Source organism: Ambystoma mexicanum, chromosome 8 (genome assembly GCF_040938575.1).
Source record: "Ambystoma mexicanum isolate Mex_15411 chromosome 8, UKY_AmexF1_1, whole genome shotgun sequence".
NCBI lineage: Eukaryota > Metazoa > Chordata > Amphibia > Caudata > Ambystomatidae > Ambystoma > Ambystoma mexicanum.
In genome coordinates this window covers 1,024,085,831-1,024,106,157 of record NC_090929.1, presented here as the reverse complement: position 1 = coordinate 1,024,106,157, position 20,327 = coordinate 1,024,085,831, and the positions used below count along the sequence as shown (strand labels likewise).

General features: G+C 44.7%; 1 protein-coding gene across 2 annotated transcripts in view; it reads right to left on the bottom strand.

Annotated features, from left to right (window-relative positions):
- KAT6B (lysine acetyltransferase 6B) overlaps nucleotides 1–20,327 on the bottom strand; it is a 1,467,124-nt gene that overhangs the window by 1,090,604 nt on the left and 356,193 nt on the right. For both annotated transcript variants that reach the window (XM_069610967.1, XM_069610966.1), the window contains exon 4: nucleotides 18,369–18,484. In XM_069610967.1, the coding sequence (XP_069467068.1) occupies nucleotides 18,369–18,484 (116 nt within the window). The remainder of the gene's footprint in view (nucleotides 1–18,368; nucleotides 18,485–20,327) is intronic.

Genomic DNA, 20,327 nt, shown 5'->3' with positions numbered 1-20,327 from the left:
GCAGGCCGCTTTTTCATTGGTGCCAGAGAGTTTTAATGCTCCAGTCCGACCATGTGAGCCGCCCCTGCCCATTTACTCCAATCTAAAAAATAAAAAGATTTTTTTTAATTTTTACATTTCATGCTGAGATCTGGCGCTCCCCAGGGGATGCAGTTCATGCCCACCCCCCTACGTCCCCTGGGGGGCGCACCCCACAGTTTGAAGACCTCTGCGTCTCCACAATGGATTCCGAACATTTGTTAGCTAAGAAGCCCTTACTGGAACTTACTACCAACATTACTCCTGTACCTCTCCTCATCAGGAAAGCCTTGAGGCACTCAAATCTGCGCTATGCAAGTCTCCTTCATTAGGAACACCAGACTATAAAACCCTTTTCTCTGTCAAAGAACTAAAAGGGTGTGCCTTGTCTGTACTAACTCAACCAAAAGGGTAGAAAAAATAGGACATGCGCTTATTTTCCGACCACCCTAGACATGGTGGCTAAAGGGTTGCGGAATTGCCTAAGGGGGTAGCGGCTGCTGCCCTTTCTGTGAAACAAGCAGAAACAATAGTATTGGGCCATTCTTTAACTGTTGTTGATCAGCATGCAATAAATATTCTCCAGAACAAAACACAAACACAACATTTAAAAAAAATGCACAGCTCACTATGTGCCAGTCAAGTGGCACAGCGAGTAGAGCGCTCACTTTGACATCCGTGCAGAGCCTGCTAACACAGGTTCAAATCCCGGCAGGGTCAAACTCAGCCTTTCATCCTCCCGAGGTCGATAAATGAATACCACACACCGTGGGTAATAATAAGCAGCACTCGGATAACTGAGGGTTTGTAGCGCTATATAAATGCGAAATTATTTATTATTATTATGTATGAGTTGGCACTGTTTGCAACCAACATTACTTTGTGAAGATGGAATAACCTGAACCCTACCACCTGGCTGCCCCTCCCTTCGGAGGACCTAAATGTCTTGCATGACTTATGTTGATTTGACTGATGTTACGTTAGAAAAGTCTGATGGCATTTTATATGTTGATGGCTCTTGTTTCAAACTACCCGATGGCTCGTCCACTGCAGTTTATGCCATAATTACATTAAAAACCGCTGTGGAAACCTGTAAAATACCTCGCCATGCAGCACAAGAGGCTGAAATTATAGTGCCAACCACAGCATATGAGCACAGCTCTGGACTGGTAGTGAATATTTACACCAATAGCCAGTATACATTTTGTGATTGTCAATTCTGGGAGGCACTGCATGGAACAAGGTTTTCTTACATCCAATGGCACCAAAAATCAACATGGCAAACCTATTTCACAAATGGCGTAATTCATTGGTCTTGCCAAGCCATCTTGCTATTATAAAACGCAGCACACAAGAAAATCATTGAACACGTGGGCTAATGCAATGCGTTTGCACACACAATTGTAAAGACAACTGCCCAAACTCTATATTCTGTCACTTAGGTTTCCCTGTGCACGCACAATAGACCATCCCCCTTTTGAGAATACACTTGATAGAATTGTCAGTATCCAAGTAGATGCCGCCGGTCAGTAATTGAAACAATGGGAGATGATGCATTTTTTGAGGATGGGTATTGGGTGGACAGGGTAAAAAAAGGGGAGATGGTTGTTTCCAAATAAACACGTACCCATGATGATATCAGTCACCTATGGTGCAGCTCACATAGGGACGGATTATATGATTGAATTATCAACTACACACTGGAATAACCCAAATATTCATAAAGCAGCAATAGCATTTTGTAAAAATGGTATGGTATGTGCCACCCAATGTTGGGAAAGCAGAAGGAGCACCAAGTGGTAATTATAGTTCACCAGATATCCCGTTTGAAGCCTACAAATGCACTTCATAGAGCATCAGAAGTAAAAGTATGTTTTAATAAGTGTCTATGCTCAGTAATTGGGCAGAGGCATTTCCCTTGAGAGAACACTGCACAGAGAATAGCCAAACACCTTGTCAAAGATTATTTTCACAGATCTGGTCTGCCCCGATCAATATGGAGCGATAATGGGGTTCATTTTGTAAATAAAACAAGGGATCTGTTATGTCAGGCATTGAGCATAAGGCAAACGTTTCATGCAATATATCACACAGGTGGGAGGTTTAGAAGTAAATTGTAATGCCACACTAAAAAACAAACTATCCAAAGTTTGTGCAAGTAGCAACTTAAGCGGGGTGAATATCTTAGCTTTATTTTTATTCTGTAGGTGGACTGTTGCACATTCTGGAGTGGGTTTCCCCCCTACGAGGTTCTTATGGGCCGCCCAGCCTATGTGTGGGGCTTGCCTCAGCCAAAGAAACTGTCTGATGGGTCTTTCCTATGCTGATTGACTATTGTAAGGAGCTTACTAAAGCATTGTCCATTTTTCATAAACAGGTCAAAGACAGTCTACCCCTTGGAGGGGCCAGGATACTATCCTGGCCTGGCGACTGGCTGCTGACTAAGAACTTTCAAAGTACCTCTGGTCTGCAACCCAGGTGGAAAGGGCTGGTGCAGGTGTTCCTGGCAACACAAACAGCATTCAAATGGGACCGCCATAGAAACTGGATTCATGAGAGCCATGTGAAGAAAGCACCTCTACTCCTCCTCCCACACGAGTAGCCTAAGGACGACTGTGTTGCTGCACCACTTATCTTTTATTCTGCAGAAACGTCTGCTGCGAAAAAGGTTCTTCGATTGTTTTCTCCAACTATATTGTGCCCCAAAGATGTTGTAGGACCAACAGAGAGGAAACGCTATAATCTGAGACCAAGAAAACTTGAATGAAACGGTCAATGACAAATTGATTATTTGTTAAAACTCTCCAGAGAGAGCAACTACCCCGGTGGTCAAGACTGCCAACTTTAAAGCACTACCTTGGGTGAGGTATTTTGAACACTCCAAAAATATATTTGCTGCCTGCACAGATACACTGACCCTGCCTCTCCATTGTTTCTCATGATAAAAGACAATTGCCCAACTAAAATAATATATGACACTGACAGAAAATGATATCACTCGAGATTGTGCCTTCTTTTTTCTTGTTTTTGGATCCTGCTTGGTGCTTTTGTATTATGTAATATGTTTTTGTCCCCTTTGATAAAACCTACACCTGTACCCTTTCCTAATGTTACTAGGGCAACTTTACCTGCTGGCCAGCATCATCGTGAATTAACAGAAATGTGTTTGTTACACTTATGCATCATACATTCAAGATGGTTAAACATGTCAATTGCCATGTATGCTTACAGTTTCCTGCCTTTGTAGAGGAAGGGCTCCCGATGCAACCGTTGCCCCTCCCTTTCTTTGCTTCATGTTATGCTTTGCACGTGGCTATATTACATATAGCAAGTATAACTATATTTAAAGGAATAGCCCAGGGAATAGCTAATATTTGCAATGCCTCCCATTCTTTCTCTTTGTATGCTCAGGTAAAACAGTAAGTGCTGTGCAAAGGAGCCTGTGAATTGGTACTTTCCCTCTGTCAGATGAGTTTACTCTTTCTCCAGGGCTAGCCTCGTGACTGCGGAAATCTCAGTTTCACCTACTACACAGCTATTGGATAATAACCCTCATTCATTTTTCATCCCTTCCCCTGCATCTCCGGGCCTCCCTCATAACAGGGGCCATTTGTATTGAGAACAATGGCTCCAAATTCCTAGGATGTAGCGCCAACTCCAACATGACACTCACCATTTCTATAGAGGACACTGATGTTCCCTTTTATGTTGGAGACTGTATTTCAGTTGTGGGCTTAAAGGTTACACTTGGCTACCTCCACATTGGCGTGGCCGTTGCCATTTAGGATTCATATTTCCAGCCGTATCTATTAGACCCACTGTTGAAACCCCAACCAGGCTGAACAGAACTGTTATTCAGGACGATGTTGGTGCACAAATATTTGGCACTCCCATTATAGCAGTCATTTCCTGGTCTAGCCCTGCCATAAACTCTAGGGATATCCGTCACCTGGCTAGACTGTTAGAAGCAACCATTAATGACACCACCGAAATATTGAGTAATATCACTGTAGAATTAAAGGCGGTATGCTTTGTGGCCCTTCAAAAGAGGTTGGTTTAAGAAATACTTGCAGAAAAGGGAGGTGTATGCAAAATCATAGGGTTCAATTACTGTAGCTACGTGTCCAACACCTACACGTCTGTTCGCGTAGCAATAAAGAAGCTGCATGGTAATGCTGAACAAGCCCACGTGCCCACTGGCACATGGGATCTTACCAGCTCCTTTTGGCCCATCAGCTCTTTCGGCTGAAAAATTGGTACTTTCCTAATGATAGTTCTCTTATTCTTCTTAGGGGTTTGTTTTCTTCTACGTCGTCTGCCTGTTTGCTGCCAGGCACTTACCCGGTTGCTCAAACCTCCCGTTTCATCTGTATCGGTTAGTAATGCATTGAAAATGCAAGATGTAGCAATTCAAGAAATAACAATTTACATTAGTACTGAGCCTCCTTTCTCTTCCCAACCTGTATATCGGAACTCGTGTTTATAAGATAGCACATGTAGTACAACTGATGTTCAAAAGGGGTATTTGTGGAAATATACATTCAAAGAAAACCAGTTTTCTCTGGTCTTTGATAAAATGTCACACAACAGCTTTGCCGTGGTCCACAAACAGCATTCCAAATGACCTCTCTGTGCGTTTTAAGTTGCAGGCACTGCCCTCAAGTTAGGAAATATCTTGCGGTCAAAATAGCATGCAGAAATACCAGCAGGTGGCAACCCTCCCCCTGAGCTCAGGCTAAGGATAAGGATAAAAAAAAAAAAAAAAAGAACGTTGAGCCTCTCGACTTGCATTTCACTATAATTACTCACCAAATTTTCGGTCACCCGGTTACCTTTCAAGGACCCTGTGTTATTTACTTCCCAAGCAAACGCAGATGAGAAAATAGTGTTTAAGGGCTAAAGATTGCAATTATAGTAGAGAACCTTAGCAAAACATGTTGCCTCTTTCCGCTCTAGTGTTTTGTTGATGCAAAATAAATGCAACTATGTGACCGCTATTCTGTGAAGGTGTCTCATTCTTGTTCATCTTCCAGGCGGGAGACCATTTAGGGAGGGAGGGCTCACAGTCTTACTCCAATTTGCACTTTTTGACGGTCTGCTCTCAGTAAATGAACACTAATACTAATGATGTCTATCATTTTCCAGTAATGTTCCGTTATCTAGTAGTGCTTGGAACACTTGTCCATCATTGTTCTAGAGGAGTGCAAATGGATCCTTTTTACTACTGCTGTCCCTACTGACCACCCTTCACATCTATTGAATATATTTTATTTTTATCTTGTCTGAATGTTAAATAAAATTCCCAATGGTTTAATGACTTTCATTTTTCCTTCGTCATATGTCTGTGCAGAAAATATTTTAATTTATGTCGCTAGACCACACGTTTATGTCCCACGAAGCAGGCAGAGTCTGCAGAGTCGTGCAGTTGACATCTGCTGTGCTCGAGACCCGACGTATTCTGGTGTGAGTCTGCTTTCGGTGTCTAGTGTGTGAAGGAGGGGGTTCAATAACACCAGTTAAGCGCGGAACGCAGCAGAGTCTGCAGAGCCGTGCAGTTGACAGCAGTTCACGGCAGGAGACGCCGTGAAAATGATGGAGCTGGAGAAAGAAACAGCGCATGGTCGAACACGGCTCCAGACTCAGCCAAAGGTGAGTACGCCCACCCCTTGCTGCCCCCTACACTGAGGAAGCCACTGTTCCCTTCTCACTCCAGCGGTGAGAGTGGCAGGTAAACTCCCATCACATCCCCCCCCCGCCCTCCAGCCCGCCAAGAATTTTCCTTGTTGGGGCGTGTACTAGATCTCATCTTTTAGCTCTGGCCTCCTGGCCAACAACTTCCACTCTGGACGTTACCGATGAGGAGAGGTTGATAGCGGAGAGGGGGAATCCACCCTCCGCCCATTCAGCAGTACTGAATCCTAGGTCACGTTCCGGAATTCTGAATTTTAACTCTCCCGATGCGCCCAATTTTGTCCGTGGACCTTTTATCGGATTCTCGGAGTGCCTGGGGAAATAAGGAGTGTCCGACCAAGGGGGGGCAAGAGGGGCTGTGGATGGGGGGGGCCAGGCCCGTCAAGGGGGTAACTTCTGCAACTCAAACTGGGGGAAGTACCTCCGGCAAAACCACCGGTTGAAGCCTCTGTCATCACTGGAGTCAACCCCAACCTCTAGGAATACCCTACAGCAAAAATACCTAATGAATGTCAGGGGGGGGGGAGGGGGGGAGACAGACTACCCACAGGGCATTGTTTAGCTCTTTGCTTGCTCCAATGCCCGTCACAGGACATTGCACTTATTCAAGCCTCCTTGAATAATGAGGCCAATTGGAAAAAGCATAATCATCTAACACAGCTCACTGATGCAGTAAATTCAAGCAAGGATGTCAGCTCTATCAATCTCCTTGGCTCCTTTCATCAAGCTGTTTAAAACCATAAACAAGGACTTTATAGGACCAAGCAACCTTGTTTGCTACGGTGCACTCTAAATTTATTTACCTTGAAGCATTCTCTACAAATGTTCAAACTAGGCTTGATTACGAAGACGAACAATCCAACAAGTGGCAAACTAGACTATGCGATATGGCTAGAGTTGATCAGTCGGACAAGATGGCAATGATGGAAGCGATCCCTTACTCTCAAAAATGGGTCAGACGATGTGTTGATACACGTGAGAGGCGATGCCTGAACCGTGACTGATCAGGTTGGACCATCGCAGAAAAGTCCAACAGCTACAGGCAATAACCAGCTCCCGCAATGGCAGGGGACGGGGCCAATAAAAAATAGAAGCAGCAGTCAAGTCTCTGAAAATACTGTTTTAAACAATCAGCAAGCCTTGGTAATAGAGGAGGCCCTAACAGACCAGCCTGAAAAGTTGGGACAGAAACAGAGACTGGATACTTGTCACCAACCCCATAGCTTTTTTACAGGATACTACTATGGCCGATTGTGCTATCAATTACGCCTCTAGAGGTCTGGCTTGTGCCTCGTCATCTACGGCTTCCTCACTGCTGCCTAGCAGTTCAGACATTGGAATCCAATAACTCGATCTTTGAAAAAAAGCAGAAAACCCAAGAGATCGGGTACATTAATTCAACAGAAAAAAAAGATAAAAAATCAAAGAATCTGCCTCAAAGAAAGAAGGCAAAATCTAACAGAGTTTTCATACATAATTTGAATACCCTGCAATTGTCTGCCATCACTCACCCTATTATGAGGAGGGAGCTACCGGAAGGAAGGTAAAGAACAAGTTGTAACTGTTGTTCTCCAGCATGGGTCTGGCATGGATTCACATGCTCATGGTTATTCCCTGTCGTCAGGCTGGGAATCCTCTGTAAAGGAAAAATCAGTTTCAGTTTCGTTTCTGGACTGTCTTCCTACTAATAACCAATCACTGCCCTCTGGGTTATACTGCCCCTAGCCAATGACTGCCCTCTTCCTAAGCCCCTCCTCTGGCAGCCATTTTCAGATTTGGTAGCACGTAAAGTGGCAGGACTAAGAAGAGCCGCAGAGGGGTTGGAGGGAGGGTTTGCATGTGAATCCACGCCAGACCCATGCTGGAGAACAACAGTTACAGGTAACTTGTTCTTTCTCCAGCATGGGGTTTGGCATGAATTCACATGCTCATGAATACAAGAATACATAGGAGTACACACATGCACAACCACGGGAGGTGGCAAGGCTCAACATTAAGCATTCCATCAACTCAACATTAAGCATTTCTTACCTCCTCACCAGGCTCACCTTCAAACGAACAGGTTGCGCAGCACTGTCTGGCTGACTCTGGACTCCTCCCTGGAATCCCGGTCGACGCAGTAGAATCTCGTGAAGGTGTGCGTCTTCCTCCACGTAGCAGCCCTGCAGATGTCCAGCAGGGGCACACCAGACAGGAACGCTGTAGTAGCAGCGATCGCTCTGGCTGAGTGAGCTCCCGGACGGCCGGGCAACGGTCGGTTTGCCAAACCATGACAGTGCATGATGCAGCCGGAGAGCAATATGGAAATGGAAGCCTTCGAGAGGGCCTTCCCTTGGTTCACAGGTCCAAAGTTCACAAACAGCTGTGATGTCTTCCGAAGACTCTTCGTGCGGTCCACGTAGAACTTCAGCGCTCTAGCCACATCCAGCGAGTGCAAAGTCCTCTGAGCCACCGACGAAGGCGACGGGAAGAAAACAGGTTGGGCATGAAGGAGGGTTGCGTCCTCAGGACTACCATCGTCTTGTGGAATGTCAGGTATGGAGGTTTACAGGAGAGAGCCTAGCTCTCTCCCACTCGTCGTGGGGAGGTGATGGCCACAAGAAACGCTGTCTTCCACGATAGGAACTTCAGCTGTGCCGAATGCAAGGGCTCGAATGGGGGCCCTATGAGCCTGGTCAGCACCACGTTGAGCTCTCACTTCCTCCCCTTCGCAGGAACCGTGGACAGGTTCTTCAGCAGCGACAGTCCTTCATCCCAGATGTCCTCCAGTAACTGGACTGAGAGACGGTCTTCCTCTTGGCCTGCCGTCGTTGGTAGAGGAACCCTTCTGCTCTTCGGGACAAAGCTACAAAAGCTCCGATGCCCTGGCGATCATTGCTTGAAAGGAGCCAATTTCGTTGGGGGGTGTGGGGGCCCGGGCAGGTGGTGATGGGAGATCTGTCCCGTCGTCACCATCGTCCGTCCCTGTCATTGCAGTCTCATCCCTCGGTGCAGGGGAAGGAGGTGATGGCTGGAAAAGAGGGGGGGGGGGGGATGGATTTGCCTCTGCTTGTTCGGTGGGCTCCCCGACGGTCCAGGCGCTGCTGGATTGTCAGCTGGAGTTAAGGGCAACCTTGTCCTTATCTCCGTACACAGGGTCTGGATAGCCATAAAGATTGCTACTGAGTAGTCCTGTGGCATAGGCATCGGCTGCGCCGGGAGCGCTGGCGGGGGTGCGGGGACATCAGTTTCCTCTGCGACTCGCTGCTCCTCGTCGGCCCCACCGTTGCTTTTCGTCCGCCTCGTCGGGATCCCTCCCGTAGGACCGGACTTCCTCGAACTTCTTGTCCAGGATCGTTTTGACGCTAGTCAGCTCATCTTCAGAGGTGGTATCTGTGTTCGTTATGGCTACTGTGCTCCCCTCTTCCTTGTCTCGGGGGTCTTCGATAGGGTTAAAAGATAATTTCCCTCCGGGGTGGCAGGGAACCTCTAGGCCCAGAAGTCGTCTCCACTGGGGTAGCCTCCACAGGCTTCGCCAGGGCCACCACGACTCCTTCAATCGAGGCCTTCATCGCAGTGCTTTGCCTTTTGTTGGGCCCCCGTCACCAGAGCACCCTCAAAGGTCTTAGAAGACCGCTCTGACTTCTTCTCACCTGCTGCTCGGCTCTCCCAGCCAGTTAGTCGAGTCTGACGGTCCTTCAATGTCCGGGCGGACATGTTCTTACAGAAATGCGCAGTCCTCTTCATCGTGCGACTTGTTGTGAAGGCAGTAGAGGCACCGGGAGTGCTCATCCTCCTTAAAGACCTTCTGTAATCCACATCCAGGGCAGTTCCTAAACAGCTTGGATCCAACAGGCGTTGTTTCTCTTTTGTCTCGGGCCATGTCCACGCGGAGTAGGCCTCAAAGATCTTCTGGAATCCTCCAAGAAGAGAAACTCAAAAATTTGCCCTTGAAGGGTGTAGAAAAATTCCGAAACAGGTCCCTGTTGATCGGAAGAAGAATCGGTGGCGCTTAAGGCTTGAATTGATCGAAAAATATGAGAAAACTTAGGAAAAAGGCAAAATGCAGTAAAAGCTCGAGAGCTATAGCACGAGGACTCCCAACACTTGAACGTGCAGTAAAAATCGGAAGATGGCTGCCAGAGGAGGGGCTTAGGTAGAGGGCCGTCATTGGCTAGGGGCAGTATCACCCAGAGGCCAGTGATTGATTATTAGTAGAAAGACAGTTCAGAAACTAAACTGAAACTTATTTTTTACTTTACTGAGGATTCCCAGCCTGACGACAGGGAATATTCATGAGCATGTGACTCCATGCCAGACCCCATGCTGGAGAATTAGCATATGCTTTTGAACAAAGTGTTGGCCTGGTTATTTCAGAAGGGAAGAGGAGCCAGCTGGTAGGCTGGATACTGTTGACAGTGATTCGGCTTCAATTATGGAACTCGCAACATATTCAATTAAATCATCTGAAGAGAACCTTAATAGGAACCAGTACCAGGCCAAGGCTCAAATTTAGGAAGAGCTGAAGGAGACCCCTTACCAGCCCTGCATTCTATACTAAAAACGGAAGCAGTCCAATTTGGCCCACTTAAATGAGGGAAACTTTATGACCTTACAGACCGCCGCCAATTGACGGAAAACAATCAGATTTCTGATCACCTTCCGGTTTTTATTACATCAAATGGCAGCAAGCCTCGTCCTGGAAAAGAGGAATTGATACGTTTCATTGGAGAGTTTAACTTTGGTAAATGATGGCCTTATATTAAACAGATCCAATGTTATGATCCTACTTCAACATATACCGGCCCTGCGTTCAATATCATCAAGGGATATCCGTGTTGTAGAGTTTATCGACAAGGCAAGAACAGACCGAGTGAGATTACATGCAATATCAGAATCCATTAGAAAAATGATTGGGCTGCTGCCCTTTCACTCTGGTCACCGAACTTTGAACTTACTTAAACTAAAGATAAAACTAAGATAAACCTGGTCCTGACACTATGTGCAAACAATATCTCCCATGATCATCCAGGGTCTCGCAAGCCAAAGAGGGTTGAGGTTGGAATCCCAACTCAAACCTCAAACAAACCAGTGGTGTTTGCGAATAAACCTGATCAGCCATTTAAAAATCACTTTTTTCAGGAAGGCGAAGGAACCAAGAACAGTCGAATATGACAACTTTTATCCTGTATCACCATCAATGGATGAAGACTGGTCATGGATTCATACGGCTGTGGCCCCGTCAAAGAATCATTAGCGCATAATGAGTAATGTAAAGAGCACTCTCTTATTTGATCCTGGAGTACTAGGGGCTTTGTCCACCTTATGAATGTTGCCAACATGGATTGGCCACAAGTTGACATTTTACTGTTACAAGAAATGGCTGTGTGAGACTCCCTTGTTTGAAAGCTATGTCTTTTTTTAATCCAGCTTTAAAGGCCATTAAGAGGCGACCCTTTTCAGGATTACTTCTCCTTATTTAAAAAAAACTATTCCTGTGAAAATCTTGAGGCATAGCACTCCTAGCCCTCGTGTCCAAGCTCACATGGTAAAATGGTCACAGGATGACCTGAAGGAGCCTTTGGTGACTGTTTATATTAATTTGTATTGGAACCCCGCCAAAGTTAGATGTGATGCATTCATAAGGGGGGTGATGCAAGTGATTGGTGAAGCTAGGGTAGAGTGGGAAAACCTGTCTATTATATTGGTTGGGGATTTAAACATCAGATGTGTAGCTCATGAAGGCTCACTAACTGTAGGGGTAAGCGAAACCCAACCCTCTAGTGAATTAAGAGCAAAGGTTTGGCTCAAAGAAATGCAATTGAGGGATTTACTATGGCTAAATATCAGAGGATACGCCTACCGGGGTTCACGTGGGGCTGTGGCCCAACAAAGGCAATACTAGATTATTGCTTTGTCTCTTGTAATATTCATCAGGAGGTAGAGTCCCTGGTAGTTATGGAGATGGAGACCAGTAACCATTTCCTTCTTAATATCAGCTTGGCCGGCCTGGCTAGACCAGAGCATGCCAACAAAGTTTGGTTAACAGAAATTTCCCATGGACGGAACCGAATCTGCCTTTTTAGACAGGACATTTTAGAAATAACTTCATTGTTGTATTCTAGACTGGTGGTAAATAAAGGGGCTCCAAATTACATGCCTCTACTGGCCAAGTATGAGCAGGCACCTCGGTATGGGCATAGACCAGATTTTATTCAGAAGCATAGGTTCAATAGCCGATTGGTGATTTAAAGTAAGAGATATAGAGCAGACTTGAAGGCCTTAAAAAAAAAAAAACTTGCCACTGATTAGCCTAGCAAAAAAATGCTGCAACAACAATATAAAAACGGGCTGAGAAGCTTTAGAGCTGAACGCATGCAGGAGAACGGGGAGAATATGCTGGAGATTCTGAGCAACAAAAAAAAAAAAAAAAACACAGACTCACATGGGAATGGATTAATAAAGTGGGAACACTGCAGGAAGCCTTACAAACACTTATGGTTAACGAAAAACAACGGATCGAACATTTTGACTCACTCCTAATGAATAAGAGTTATCGAATCGTGCATTAAAGCAGGCGCCAGAAGAGTGGTCGGAATTTCTCTACATCTTATTCTGTAAAGTCAAAAGAAAAACAAATACCTCCATCTTGGAAAAGGGCAGTTATCCCAATTTTTAAAAAGGGGGCTAGGAACAGACCCGGCCAATTATCGACCTATAGACCTCCTTGACAGTCTATGAAAATGTTTTGCATCCATCTTATTAAAATGTCTGTCAGGGTGGGCAATAGATTTAGAGCATCAACATCCCAGGCAAACAGGCCTTGTTAAAGGCATCAGCACTGGCCTGAACTTCTTGCTGAATTTGCTAAAGCTCCAGGTCATTAAGGGCAAGAACAAGCTGTACATTGCCTTTACGAACTTGGAGCAGGCCTTTGACAGCGTGAATCGGGCGCGCCTGTTGTCTAAATTGAGGGACTGGAATTGCCCCGAGGAGCTTTTGGAGCCGATGGAAGCCCTCTACTCAAACGATGATGCAGGTTCATCTGAACTTCATGGATTGTTATCTGAAGTAATCATGGGTAATAGGGGATTAAAGCATGGCTGCACCCTAGCCCCTATCCTCTACATCGCTGACATGGGAAATTCTCAAAACAAGATATGTGGCTTTCCTCCTAAACTTAATGGGACTCCAATACCATGTATGGTCTATGCGGACGACCTGCTATTTACTGACAAAACGCCTATAGGTCTACAAAGGCATTTAGACGCCGTACAATCGTATATGTTTCAATCTTATATCATCTGGTAAAGGAGAAAAAGTCTATGCATTCTAACTCCTGGTTCACTGAGGAACTACAGGCCCTACAACGTTTAAGCAAATGAGAGGCATTAAACAATTGGCAAGCTCACCCAAGTGATCAGTTTAAGTAATGTTTCAAACAGATTTCCACCCAGTCCAAGGAGGCCACCACTAAAGCTAACTCTTTCAACTCCAGGATCACCAAAGCCAAAACTCAAACCAAAGAAATGTTTGCAATTTTTAATGACCTCATCTCCGCGCCCACTAGCCCAGATGAGATCATTAAAGATGCAGCCTGGTGCTCACGTATACAAACCACACTGCTCAGTAAAATCAATTTACTCCAAATTAAAATCCAGGAGCATTACAAAGCTTTACCTCTCCACATCCAGCCTCCCCAGCCAGCCCCCGACACCACAAATTCCAACGATCCCCTATTCTCTTTCCGTGACATCACAGAACCAGAAGTTATCAACCAACTCCAGCAACTCAAACCTTTATGTGCAAAGGTGACATTTGTCCACCCAATATCAAAGACTGTGCCGACTCCCTTGCCCCTCTCCTAACAGCATTTATCAATGCATCATTCAAAACCGGTATTGTCCTGGCTTGACTCAAAGCAGCATGGGTATGCCCCCTCCTAAAAAGAAAAACATCTCTAGACCCCGCCCTGCCCAATAACTACCGGCCCATAACCACTGTCCCTTTCTTTTTAAAAACCCTGGATGAAGCAGCAAAAAAACAGATTCAACACCTTCTTGAATCCAACTCTATCCTAGGGAATAGACAATCTTGTTTCCATAAAGGGCACGGCACAGAAACCACATTGGTAGACCTTAAAAACCAAATCACTCAAATCATGGACAAAGGCAAGACAGCACTCCTATTACTCTTGGATATATCGGCTGCCTTCCATCTGGTGGATCACAAGATCACCACATCTTACCCAGGCCGCCTAGTTCTCTAAAGAAGCCTCCTCCCGGATTACATTGTTCCTGTGAGGCAGAGCTATGAAGGTCTGCTCTAACCAGGATAGCGCAGCTCCCACCACCATTCACTGTGGAGTCCCCCAGGGTTCATGCACAGCCCCCACACTCTACAATCTGTTCACCAACCTGCTCTTCGATAAACTGGATGCACTCGGTATAGCATACACTAATTATGCTGACAATAGACAAGTACTCCTACCACTTTCCAGCTCCTATAACCAAGACGCCAAAGCTTTGCAACAAATCTACGCTACCATCCAAGCCTGGATGGCGGCTAATGGCCTTTGTCTTAACGGAGAAAAGACTAAGATTATCATTTGCGGATCTAAAACGACGTAAGCCAGCAATACAGTAATTTCAGCATAGATAGCACCATCATCCCCGTATCTTCCTCAGTCAAGACTCCACCTCATCTATGAATAGGCAGGTTAGAGCCATCACCTCGGCCTCCGCTCACACCACCAAACTTATAAATGCGGTTAAACCCTACCTGTCCAAACCAAACTGTCAATAGCTAGCGCCAGCATTGTGGCCAAACTAGACTATTGCAATGCCCTTCTGGCAGGCACATCGGCAAAAAATATAAAAAGACCCAAATCACACAAAATAATGCTCTTAGAGCAGCACTGAGCATTCACAAAAGAGGACACATCACACAAGCCAGGCAGGCAGCACACTGGCTCCCCATAAGAAATCGTATAACTTTCACAATCCTTACTCTGACGCACAAATGCCTGTCCCTCTCAGCCCAGTCATACCCATGAAAGACCATTGCGAGAACCACCTCCACACGCCCCACAAGAACCTGCTACTCTAACCAATTACACAACCCGCACAAACAGGGCCAAAGGAGGCGGGATCGGATTCCCATACTTAGCACCTAAACTTTGGAAGGCCCTACCCCCTGCTCTCGGAGCTGAGACCTCCCTCACAGCCTTCTAGAAAATGCTAAAAACATCACTTTTCAACTGAATACACTATTCCCCATCTCACCTCTTCCCTCCCCCTTACCTCACCTGCTCAATTTTTTCCCCACTGTAAATCGCGATTGTACTAATTAACTAAGTTCTTCTGCTTGTAACAGCACCACGATGCCTCTGGGCTGCTGCGCTCTCTATAAATGTAAATAATCGACTTCTGAGTCAACGCTAAAAAATCAAAGATATTGGAATTTAATGGGGTGTGGGGGGGGCAGTGGGAAGATAAACCTGAAATTACGATGGTATGTAAATCAACCACCATTGGAATGCATTGACTCCATTTTTTTTTATCTAGGAGTATGTGTTGGAATGTGGCCGAAACTCCTTGGGCTAACCTTTTGAGATCAAAAGTAAAAGCCCTTACTGCCCAAGGTATGATCTTAAATTGGAGATTCAGCAAGTTCTGTATGACCCCTCTGATTACATTTTAGAATCGTAAGGTAATCCCAATTCTATCATATGGTGTCTAAGCATGCTTAAACCTCTCATGGCAACTTTGGTAAATCCTTGAAGGTATTTTTTTGGAAGCCAATTTTAGGGGTCCCAAAAAGCCTACATATGGCTTGGATTTGCTTTGAATTTCGCCTGTTATCTCTCTACTCTGGCTCCTTGTGGAAATCCCTTTCTCTCTCTCATAAATATTTGCAGGTTCATTTGATCTCACAGCTGGCTATTCTGGGGGACAATGATGTGTCGAATATGGATCATCTTACTGCATGGAAAGTCAAATGCACCAATTGTCTGATAGATTTGGATTCCTCAGTGGAAACTTTAATTTCCAACCCTGTATCGATAAAAAAGAAACTATCAGTAGGATTGGATATTGACTCAGGCCAAAAGAAACAAACAAATTCTTATGAAAGACTATGTCCTTGAGTGTAAGTCATTAAAGCGGGTGCCTAAATATCTGAAGAGTTTCCCTTGCCCGGTAGTTCGAGGGTGCTTCTTGAGAATGCGCCTAAATCTGTATCCAACACAGGAACTATTAGTGGCCTGGAAAAAGATGGGCGGGTTGTCTGATGACTTGTAGATTTTGCTTAAAAGCCTGGGAACCGGAATCATTAAAGCATTTGCTAACCTCATGTGTAAGTTTGACGGCTTGTCGCACACTGTTTTTGGGTCCCATAATTGCATCAGCACAACACTGGGGGTAGATTGGGGATTAAAATTCCTGATGGGAGAAAGCCACCTACTAGTTTTTGCACTGGTTAAATGCCTCAATGGAATACCTTGTTAGTGTTAGCCTCCAATCCATGTAACAAACAGGAGCTAAACATTGGGAAATGGGAACTGTGAGAATTGTGTTGATGCGATTGGGAGAATGGTCCATTTTATTTTCTGTTGGTGTGTTTTTTTTGGAAATTGTGCCTTGCTCACTTTTCTTGGGAGTTTTTTTTCCTTTGCTTTTCAATTTTTCTTTCTTGTATTTGTTGATGTATTTTTTTCTATTTTAACTGTTGTATAAAAAAACATAGAAGGTAATTTTCCAGGATTGAAATAAACCAAATACACATGTTTTTTTTAAAAAAAATGTGCCATAGCACCTTGTTATGTTTGTAAAGAGGTCTTTTAAGTCTGTTTCAACTGCTGACTGGATTAATTTATAGATATGGGCACTTCCACCGCTGACCTCAAACTACCAGTGAGCATTCATCCACCAGTCTGCCTCCAGACCCAAAGGGTACTCTGTATGCTCCGTAACAGTTAATCCCCACCTGGCTCTCCCCGTGGCAGGTTCTATAGGTTTACGATAAATCTGCTTCACTGTTTAGGTTCCCTGGATTTGAGGTGAGGTATGGGAAATGTAGGAGCTTTACTTTTGGTGAGGGCACCTCTGTAATAGCATGCAACTTTCCACATGGCATTTACCTTTGGAATAATGCACATGATTAACACCGCTTCTCCAAGTTAGCAGTTTCCACCATAGTGAGGTTATGCTCCGGTAAGCAACCAGGGGGACAGATGGAGAAAAATCTAATGCCTCCAGAAAACCCCACCCAGGGCAGCCCGAGGAGGGCTGCCACACCTATGCACTGCTCCAGGCATTCCTCTTCCCAGTCCTTTAAGGTTCTTTGCAACACAAGGGCTTCAAAACACTGGCTCCATTATGGTACTCTTAGGTTTCCTCTGGCACAAGGTCTCCTCTGGTCTACCCTACAATGCACTCCAGCAATCATCCACCAGAACAGGCATGTGGCCTTGCAGCACAAGCTACACAGGGACATGGACAAAATTCCTTAACCTGGATGTGATGGCCACATCTCAGTCACCTCTCTGATTTTTGGATCCATATGGGTATCTAGCCTTGATGGCAACATTTTATTCTGATTTAAAGCCCATAATAGAATTTTGTCAATAAATTACAAGGGAACCTGAACCTGTTCAGCTCTCGCTCGGTTCAGTAGCTAAGCCACACCCAAAATACTTCCATTTAACCATTTTGAAAAGTTATTTAACAACTATTTTTTTCAAGACCCTCCAATGTCGATTTGAAGAGGATACAGTAAAGCTGGTCAACGTCTATACATTTGTGCAGTGCAAAATACACCATGAACTGTGTAAAGTACAACTGAATAGGCAATTTACATAGTTGGCACTTCTCTCCAAAGAAGTGTCAATGCCTAATGTTCCCTTAGTAGCTCTACAAACAGGCATTGAAAATTCTTTAAAAACCCACTAGACCTGCAGGGGGGGTAGTTTACATACATACCCAATAGAAACATACAAGCCAGAGGGTGACATTTTTACTAGTGCTTTCTGTAAAATGATGCATATCACCATAAGCACACTTAATATTTGGGGCAATACTGCCACCCAAAAACCAACCATGCACTTGGAACTTGTTTGAGATAAATCTCATAAAAGTTACGAACATCCCCATAACTTCCAGCAAGGTCGAGTACCATGTACAGGATACTCGCCATTACATTCTCCTAGTCAGTTTGAGTGGGTTAGTAGATTTTGCAGATCCTGTTTACAATTCTGGTCCAAGTAGTGTGTTAGTCTTCTGAGAGAGTTTAAACAGACATTCTTAAATTGCTCGTCACAGTCTCAGTGCATTATCTGGGCTGTTGCTAGGAAACTGATCAACCACTGCAGGCTATTCAAGAACAAGGATTCAAACCCATCAGCCAGTTTTTGGCTAAAACTCACTGTTAAGTACTCTATCCTGGAACAGTGCGACACTCACTCTGGTAGTTCTGAGGTGCAATCCTGCAGCATTCATACTTTGCAACAAGCTCTCAGTATATAAAAACACTATTATTGAGCAGCCTGAGAAACCTAGCAAAAAAGAATCCCTTGTTTGCTGCCCCACCAAGTGGCAAGTATACTTTGCATAGTATCTACAGAAATGCATTCACTGCATTCAAAGTTACTTTAAGTGCATAGAAGACCACAAGGTACTTACTGCATTTTTACCCTGGATCCTGCAGGCGCTGCACGTCTTGCACTCTATACACTGCCACCGTAATGCTTTCACATTGGAGGTCAAATCTGGACAGAATTTCAAACATGATGGATGTCCTAGAAGAAAACAATCATTAGGCAAAGGGCAAATTTGAAGAGTCTTGTAAAAGGGATATGGTGTACTGAAGTGAGAACAAATACTATGTTTGCATGCTTAACTCTGGTGTGCAGGTCTGGAATAAAAAAGCCCTCCAACCTTAGTAAAAGCTCAAATTACAAGATGTTACTTGGCCCAGGTTCGCAAGAGACCAGTGATGTAATGAACAGCTCTTAGGAAAAGGGATTACAATACTAACACAGTTTAGTACCCAAAATCCTAGTGAAACAAAAAGCACAGAGCAGCATTTTTTTCTAGAGTATTTTAAACCACTAGAAGACCATTTGCATTTCATGACTTCTGACACTCGTAAAAACGTGCGGGGGGAGGAGGTCAACCTTCCCCTCCTTCCAACCCTATGGGCAAAAAGGGGATTAGGGTTTAGCCATTTCTTTTTTGGCACTCCACCACACCCCACCTCCTCTCCACTCCACTCCCACCCCAAATGCCTCCCCACCCACCTTTCACCTCTTACCCCAAAAATACATTTATACTTTCGAAGTAATTGCACCAAAGTAAATTACTTCTAAGTGTTTGTCGGTAAAACCACAGGATACCCAAGATAATATAACGCAAGATAATTACAGGATACTCAGCACAACACGACTGCCTGTAATAAGGAAAATGGTGTTAACTGGGTTGCAAAGATTTATAGGATTACAGTTCAAAAGGTTTATTACAGCCATTAACTCATCTACAAATAAAAATCCAACATATCTTCCAGAGATGATAAACTGGTATGTTTTCAATTGAGTTTAGAGCACATTTTTTATGAGATGCAGGCTTTCCCCGTCCTTTATTTTCATACATAATGTTGAAACCTACAAACACATGGACTATGGATTAGAAGTACAAGAATCACTCTGGAAAGTAAACAAACGTCCCTCACCTTTGGTGTAGTTTTAACTATTGTTACCTAATTGATTCACATGCTTATGTAATGTTCCCACACAATGAAGAGGTAATGCCCTTGATTAAAAAAATAAAAATGTTTAATAGTGTTATATATGAGCCCTAGACATTTCTTCAAGGCCAGACATGCTTGTTTTACCCCAACTGCAACTATCCCTGAAAATCTCCACATTTGAGACCTCGCACTTCCGATTAAGTCAGACAACCTCAAAGGATTCTGGTTGAGTGACATTTTAATCTATACCCTAAATTCAGAAGAACTATACCAACAGGCATACAGCCGATTACTCAAGAACTGGATCTGCGGCCTCCAACAACACAATGTTTCTAGACAAGTCCAATCTATGCAAGTGTTGTCCAAACAGGTGCTCCCCTGCTCTTCTACAACCATCAAGGACCAGGTGGACACCCTCCGTCCAGCCTTGGCCGATTTCTGCAATCACTCTTTCACCACTGGATCTTTCCCCACGCTGCTCAAGAACTCCCTTGTGCATCCCCTCCTAAAAAGCCCGACCTTTCCAGCAAACTATTGCCCAATTTCAATTACTCCTTTCCTGGGAAAACTCCTGGAAAAGCTGGCCATCTCCCAGCTTACTCTCCACACTGAATCTGTTGGTTCTCTCCATGATCATCAGTCTGGCTTCAGAGCAGCCAGAGGCATGGAAACTGCTCTCTAATCTTGGCTCCAGCTGTCCCACTGTCCTCATCCTCCTTGACCTTGCCTCTGCTTTCGACACAATCACGCCACCCTGATCAATCGACTCCGTGAGAACTTGGGCATCACGGATCAGACTTTGGCGTGGCGGACCACCTTCCTCATGGACCGTCCCTCCCAGGTCCAACTTGGGTCATTTCTCTTAACCACCTCTCTCTCCAAATGTGGTGTCCCCA